This window comes from Propithecus coquereli, unplaced genomic scaffold (assembly GCF_000956105.1).
Source record: "Propithecus coquereli isolate 6110/MARCELLA unplaced genomic scaffold, Pcoq_1.0 Scaffold390, whole genome shotgun sequence".
Lineage (NCBI taxonomy): Eukaryota > Metazoa > Chordata > Mammalia > Primates > Indriidae > Propithecus > Propithecus coquereli.
The window spans coordinates 1,866,163-1,874,230 of NW_012149619.1; the positions used below are offsets into that span (position 1 = coordinate 1,866,163).

The following is an 8,068-nucleotide window of genomic DNA, read 5'->3' on the forward strand; positions in this document are numbered from 1 at the left end:
AGCCCTTGATGTGTAGCAGAGGGAGACCAAAGAAGGTCAGTAGCATCAGCATCACCATGTAGGTCTCATGACCCCAGCATGGGACCCATAGACAGCAGGGGCCTGTCAACGTTGGGGGGTACCAGCCCCAGTGATGCCCAAGACACCCCACAGAGTCTTCCCACGCTGGCCCCCAACCCTCCTCCTGCTGGCATATGGACCCCTTGGGGTCCCAGGCTGCCCTGGAAACCTCCCCTAACCATCCTCACACCGTGCTTCTGGGGCATGGCACGAATCCCCAGCTTCCCGGGGGACAGTTGGAGGGAGAAGCCGGGCCAGGAGGTCCCACGCCGAGGAGCTCTGATGTAGGATGAGTCAGAGGGGAGGCAGGCGGCGCACAGACGTGACGTGGCTGGTCCTGAGGTCGGTGTGTGTATTGGGGTGGGAGCTCTGCCCAGGGTGCAGCCAGCCCACCCACAGAGAAGAAGAGAGGCAGGGCTGGCGATTTTGGGGTGCCTGGAAGCCACACCACACACATTTATGGGATGTCAGACACGTGGTCAGGGCCACACAGCCCAGCAGCAGCAGCGGTCTCCGCCCACCTCTACCCCGACAGTCCTTGCTGCTCACAGCAGGAACACCCACCCAGCCCAGCACCCCAAAGTCTAGGACCCCGAAGAGCGAGTCTATGCCAGGGCTGGACACAGGCACCCGGGGTCTCTGAGAGCCCAGGTGCATGTGTGTCTGTGTGTGAGAGACAGCCAGCCTCCGGCAGCGCATACCTGGCGTCTGAGTGTCGGCGTCTGTGTGTGGCTGCGTCTGCATCCGGGAACGCCTGGCATAGTGAGCGTGGAGTGGTGTCTAAGTGTGTCTGAGGTGTGGGTGTCTGGCTAGGAATGTGTGTCCATCGTGTCTGTGCCGTGATGTGCGTCTGTCTGTGCCCAGGTCCCCAGAGGCTTCCCTGCCGACCGTGCGTCCCAGCGAGGCCACAGGCCTGGACATCGGAGTGGGCGCGCAGCCCTGTGGTGACTCTGCGCCTCTCGGCAGGGGTGGGCAGCGCGGAGCGGGGCCTATCATCTGGGCACGTACTCCCGGGGCAGCCCAGTCCAGTTGTGGTCACGCAGGGCCTTGTCCACTGTCCGGATGTAGCCGTTGATCAAGTCCTTCATCTCTGGGGTGAAGGGCTCGGGGTCGTGGGGGCGCCGGCCACGCCGCCGGAAGCTGCCCTCCTTGTTGTTCTCCACGCAGAGCAGCCGCTCCTCGCTCACGGACACGTTGAGGAAGGCCACCATCTGGCGCAGCGTGGGCACCAGGCTGCGCCGCAGCTCCTCGTAGTGCACCACCAGCAGCCGCTTGCCGTACTTGAGCCAGTCCAGCACGTGCGAGGACCACCACGAGGAGTAGCTGTTGACGAAGTCCGGCCACTCTGGGGTGGGGAGAGAAGGGGCGCAGGGTAAGGGGATGGGCCCGTCAGCCTGCTCAGGAGAAGGAACCAGCTGGGAGGTTCCGCTGCGCACCGCCTGGGGCCAACCTGCCTGGAATCCCCATCCCCCGGCCTGAAGACCCTTTTGGTGACCGCGCAGTGTGTGCCTCGTGGGCTGCTGGGCCTCCTGGTGAGACGAAGACCCTGTGGGGGCTCCATTGCCTGGCATGGGGGGCTCCTATAAAGCTAAGTCAACGTGGTGCTTGCTAGGTGCTTACGGGGCCCCGCGAGTTTGACTGTCTGTTCAGACCCGTGAAACTGCTGCGCAGTAGGACACACGATGAAGCCACACACAGGGGCGGCTCAGACTTTTGCAGGTGATCTACTCCACTAGATTTCTTTTCCAGAAAATTAGGAAATTATTTTTTTTTGGAGGCGGTGGGTGTACATAGGTCCGAAATCATCCCTACAAAAATAGTTTCCATTGTTGGGCTATTAATATACCTCAGATACGATGCAAAGGGGCTGCTTTCTCTCATCTTCACAATGGCCCTACGAGACAGGGACTGTCCTTGTTTTCAAGATGAGAAAAGTGAGTCTTTGAAGACAAGGTTTGCACCGTAGTGGGGCAGACAGCTTAGAAGAGGCAGGGGAGGGCTTGGGCTCAGCCTGCCTGACTTCGAGGGGGGCTGGTCTGGGAGGAGGGTGACGGGGGAAGGGAAGTACTAGACGCCAGCGAGGCCACCCGTCGGTTTCTGTGGATCCAGAGACATGAGCAGACGGAAGCACAGGCCTGCCTGGCCAGGAGGCCCTCAGCATCTCCTCTCACCAGCACCCTGCCCGGTCACAGCTTTACTTCTGGGTGACTTAATTTCAAGTCACTCATCACCCAGACTCGCGTCTCTATTATCCATCGCCCAAAGGCTAGACTGTGTGTGCCTCCAGGACAGAGAACTCGATCCTGGTAGCCTGGGCCCCTGGTGTCTTGCCCCATACCTGGCACACAGTAGGACTTCAGGAAGTGTGGGTCGGTGGACTGACTCTGTGAGTAAAGTTGCAATGGGGAACAAGCCAATCTGACCCCGAATCAGAAAATTCGGGTGTTATGGACTGAATGTTGTATTCCCACAAAATTATATGTTGGAGCCCTACCCTCAATATGATGGCATTTGAGATGAGGCCTTTGGGAGGTAGAGTTAGATGAGGTCAGGAGGGTGGGGCCCTTGTGATGGGATTAGTGCCCTTGTAAGAAGAAACATCAGAGCCTTCCACATCACGTGACGACACAGCAAGAAGGCGGCTATCTGTAAGCCAAGAAGCAGGCCCTCACGGGAAACCAGACCAGCCGGCACTCTGACCTTGGACTTCCAGCCCCCAGAACTGTGAGAAATACATGTCTGCTGCTTTAGCCCCCCAGGCTGATATTTTGCTATGGCAGCCCCAGCGGACTGAGACATCGGGTTTGCGTCCCAGTTCTGCCACCCACCACCTATGCCACCTGGACAGTCCAGCAGCCATGCTCTCTGGGCTCATGTGATTCCCCCTATGGGATACCATGAGGAGTCAGCAGAAGTAGCTTAGGAGGGAACTGACATGCTGAGTTCTGACCCCAGGCGAGGCACCCGTGTCATCCCACTGCTCCTTGAAGGCCCCATGACATCAGGTTACTGTGTCATTTGATAAAGGAGGACCCTGGTTCTGGAGGCAGAGGAGGGTGAAAACCAGGTCTATGCGCATCCAAAACCAGTGCTCTTCCCCCAACTCCATGTGAGCTCCTGGGTATGAGCAGGGATAGAAAAGGGGTGTAGACCACCCCATTATCCCACTCGTGGAGGAGAAGAAGAGGTACCTGGCCATCGAGCTGGTATCTATGTACAACACCACGATGCACAGACTGAGCAGGCATGGAGGAGATGGGGAGGAGGTGAGCTCAAGCCCAGGCACGGCAGCAGCAGGTGCTCATGAAGATGGGGCTTGAGTTGTCGACCTGCGCATACTGATGCTGCATCCCAACGGGCATCCTGCCTGCACAGACGAGCACCCCCTGCCCCAGCCCCATTTACCTTTGCTCTTCCAGTTGCGGTCAGCGGCGTAGCCCAGGTGCCCGGCACATTTCCTGTTGAATTCGGCTACCAGGGACCTGTACGGGTTCCGGATCAGCAGGATGGCCGAGTCGAACATCTCGATCTCCCTCCTACCACTCTCGTGGGTTTTCACGCAGATGGTGCGCCGGCTCCGCCAGTGGTCCTTCTCGCCCTTGAACCCTGCCGGAAGAAATGAGAAGACCCCTGTGTAGGAAGGTGTCCGTAGGGCCCCCTCCTAGAGCAGCAGACAGGTCGGAATGCTAACCTGCGCTGGTATCACGGGTGGCACAGCAGAGGGCACCGGGAGGACCTATGCGTGGTGATAGGAGCGGCTGCCACAGGAGGGACCCCTGTCCAAGGGAAAGTGAGAGCAGGAGGCATCTCCGAGCAGGCCCCCAGGGAGGGCCGAGCACATCTTCTTTATATATGGAGATGCAGACATACATTTTTTGGCATTTTCATGGAGATATTTTACATGAGTGTCACAAATAACCTTGTGATTTAACCACAGCCGCAGCATAGCCAGATGAAGAGACCGAGGTGCAGAGTGGGTGTGTGACTTGCCCAAGATCACACAGCACCATGGAAACAGCAACAAGGCTCTCTGCACATGGCTTTGTGTGTCCCTGTGAGGTCCCCAGCTTCCACTCCCCTCCCCGCAGTGGGGGCAGGCTCTCCACCAACAGGCTCAATGGCTGTAAGCAGATGTAGCCCCACCCTCTGACCTTATGACACAGTCCTATAACAGGGGCCCAGCCCCGCATATATGCACGTCCTTCACCTTGGATGACCCCACAGCAGGTGTGGTAAAAGACTCAACCATGGCGTTTGAGCTCAGCCTTGAAGAACTCAGGGCCCCGTTTCTGTAAATGGAGACTTGCTCACATTGCCCAGCCTCTCCGGGGCCTGTCCCCTTCATTGGCCCCTTGGTACAGCACTGGGGACTGAATGACTACTGGCTGAGAAGGACAGACTCCACCCCTCCATCCAGAGCCACACATTCATCAGCAGAGGTCACTGTGTGCTCACTGTGTGGACTTTATGTTGGGGGTAAAGGGATAAGACGCAAACCCTGTCTTTACACTTATATTCTAGAAGAAGTAGCCCAAGTGCAGAGCGTAGGAGCTTATGGCAACGAAGAGTGGGGCACCAAATAGAGGGACGTCACAGAAGACCTCCTGGAAAGATGTCTTCTGAGCCTAGTCTGCCGCCACATCCCAACGCAGCCACGGCCTCCAGCTCTGGAACACGCTCCACACATGCTCATGGGCTCTTGGAAACAAAATGAGCCCTACCACCTGCCCTCTTTGTGAAGGGCTGGAAGGCATTTGTATCTGCAGTGAGCAGCGAAAGATTCTCTGATGCCTGGAACAGGCAAGTCCCTTTTGAATCTGGAAGTCTGGGTTTGCCCACTGAAGCCCCACAAGCTTCAAATTCATCTCTGCCGTGGGCCAAACACCGAAAGCCCTTGCTTTGATCCACTCTGTCAAATGGCTAGGAATTGCCGTGAAAGGAAGAGTCAAACCATGGATGGAATAAACTCAAGATCTGATTTTTAACAACCCTGAGACTGGGTGCCTTTCGTGCTGCCCCAGCTATTCCAACAACGGCCACTGTGCGCTGCCGCTCAGGCCACATTCACCTACCACACTGGGGGTGGCGTTTCGGTGCTGGACATGCCTTGTGAGTTTTGCGTGTATGTGTGTCATCGCCTCATCCGTGCTGAAGCCAGTGGCAACGTTTAACAGTCCCGTAAGGTTCAAAGATGCCCTGGGATCTCTAAGGCAGTTTCATCCCAACCCTTATGGCTGGCTATTCAACATTGGGCCACAGGGCCACATGCAGACCAATGAGCCAGCTGCTTGAATAAGGTAAAGGCTGTCTAGACGAATAAGGTGGGTAATTGCAGCCGGGGCACAGTGGGCGATTCCTGGGGGCTGGGCCATGCGGGCAGGATCACGCGCTTATCTGGCCAATTCCTCCCTCATCTGAAAGTGTCCATAACACTCAAGGCTCCCAAAGACCACTGGGCTGGCGTCTATGCACGAGCTTGGCTTTCCCCCAACCAGACCAGGGTTGCTGTGAGTGACTCCAGAACTCACTGCACTGCCAAGCTCAGGAAGTTCCTGTTTCTCTAGAATGTTACTCATAGCATCATCTTTTCCTAAACCAAACTCTGGTTAAGGAACCCAGAGAAAATGTTATAACACTTGACAACGGAGAAATAAATTTTGCCAAATATAGAAGCCTTTTGACTTGTCTGAGTTTCCTCATTCTTAAACAGCACACAGACTTGAGCCCTTTAAATTAATTTGCTTGGCATAATGAGGCCTCTTATTTTTACAAGGAAAAGATTAGAAAGCATAAAACTCTTGAAGATTTTTGGACCTATTTTTAAAAAATTGCATTTTGATGAACTACCCCTTGCTTGCCTCAAAAAAGAAAAAAAAACAGGAATGAGCAGACGATGCCTAATTTTTGAGAGTTTTAAACATTAAGGAAAATTCAAGAAATGTTTATAGAGGGGAATTTCAAACCGTTAGTCTTTCCCTTGAATCCAGAGCAGGCACTGTCTCACGAAGTTCCACTCAAAGTGTGGTCCTAGGGCTGTCCGCATCGGCAATATCTGGGAACGTGTCAGAAACGAAAATTCCCAGGCCCCACCTCGGACCACCTGCATCAGACTCATTGCGGTGTGGGCTAGGAATCCATGTTTTAACAAGCCCTCCAAGAGATTGTTGTTTTTTTTAACTTAAAAATATGTTTTTATTATTATTTCTAGTTGATACATAATAACTGTACATATTTATAGGGAAAAGTGTGATATTTTGATGCACGCATACAATGTGTAATGACCAAATGAGGGTAATTAGCATATCCTTCACATTGAACATTTGTCATTTCTTTGTGTTGGAAACATTCAAAATCCTCTCTTATGGCTATTTGAAAATATACAATAAATTATTGTTACTATAGTCATCGTACAGTGCTGTACAACACTAGAACTTATTCTTCCTGTCCAGCTGTAATTTTGTATCCGTTAACCAACCTCTCCCTAACCCCATTCCTCTACCTTCCCCAGCCCCTACTGACTATTCTACTCTCAACTTCTATGAGATCGACGTTTTCAGCTTTGACACGAGAACACGTGGTATTTATCTTTTTGCGCCTTTTCGCTTAACATGACATCCTTCACGCTCATCCGTGTTTCCATGAATGATGGGACTTAATTCTTTTTTTTAATGGCTGAATAGCATTCCTTTATGTATACATACCACACTTTCTTCATCCCTTCATCTGCTGATGGACACTTAGGTTGATTCCGTATCTTGACTATTGTGAATAGCACTGCAGTAAGCACAGGAATGCAGACACCTCTTTGACATATCAATTTCCTTTTCTTTGGATAGAAACCCAGGAGTGGGATTGCTGGATCATATGGTAGCTCTGTTTTCTTTAAGGAATCTCCATACTGTTTTCCATAACAGCTTTACTAATTTACATTCCCACCAACAGTGGAGAAGGGTTCCCTTTTCTCCACATCCTTGCCAGCATTTATTTTTTGTCTTTTTGATAACAGCCGCTCTAACTAGGGTGCCATGATATCTGTGTGGTTTCGATTTGCATTTGCCTGGTGATTAGTGACGATGTGCATTTTTTCATATACCTATTGGCCATTTGGATGTCTTCTTTTGAGAAATGTCTATTCATATCACCTGCCAATTTTAAAATGAGATTATTTGTTTCTTGCTGTTGAGTTCCTTGTATAGTCTGGATATAAATCTCTTGGCACACGAATAGCTTGAAAACATTCTCTCCCATTCTGCAGGCTGTCTCTTCACTCTGTTGATTGTTTCTTTTGCTGTGCAGAAGTTTTTAAGTTTGACATAATCTCCTTTGTCTATTTGTGCTTTTGTTGCCTGTGCTTTTATGGTCTTACCCAAAAAAATCTTTGCTCAGATCAATACCTTGAAGCATTTCCCTCATGTTTTCTTCTACTAGTTTCACAGATTCAGGTCTTACATTTAAGTCTTTAATATATTTTGAGTTGATTTTTGTAGATAATAGAGATAGAGATCTAGTTTCATTCTTCTGCATACGGATGTCCAGTTTTCCCAGCATCATTTATTCAGGGGACTGTGCTTTCCCCATCATATGTTCTTGATGCCTTGGTCAAAAATAAGCTGGCTATAAACACATGGATTTATTTCTGCATTCTCTATTCTATTCCATTGGTCTCTGTGTCTGTGTTTATGCCAGTATCACACTGTTTTGGTTACTAAAGCTTTGTAATATATTTTGAAGCAGCGTGATGCCTCCAGCTTTGTTTATTTATTATTTTTTGCTCATGATTGCTTTAGCTATTCAGTGTCTTTTGTGGTTCCATAAGAACTTGGGGATTGTTTTTTCTATTTCTGTGAAGAAAGTCATTGGTATTTTTATAGGGAGTGCATTCAACCTGTAGATCGCTTTTGGTACTATGGTCAATTTCACAATATTAATTTTTCCAATCCATAAATAAGGGATGTTTCCCCATTTTTTGTGCCCTCTTCAATTTCTTTCATCAGCATTTTATAATTTT

The 8,068-nt window shown here is 51.0% G+C and overlaps 1 protein-coding gene across 1 annotated transcript in view; it reads right to left on the reverse strand.

Annotated features, from left to right (window-relative positions):
- Positions 1-495: 495 nt before the first annotated feature.
- WSCD1 (WSC domain containing 1) overlaps positions 496-8,068 on the reverse strand; it is a 49,166-nt gene continuing 41,593 nt past the window's right edge. The window contains exons 8-9 of the mRNA XM_012652598.1: positions 3,466-3,666; positions 496-1,405 (exon numbers count right to left, since the gene is read on the reverse strand). Of these exons, the coding sequence (XP_012508052.1) occupies positions 1,053-1,405; positions 3,466-3,666 (554 nt within the window). The 3' untranslated portion in view covers positions 496-1,052. The remainder of the gene's footprint in view (positions 1,406-3,465; positions 3,667-8,068) is intronic.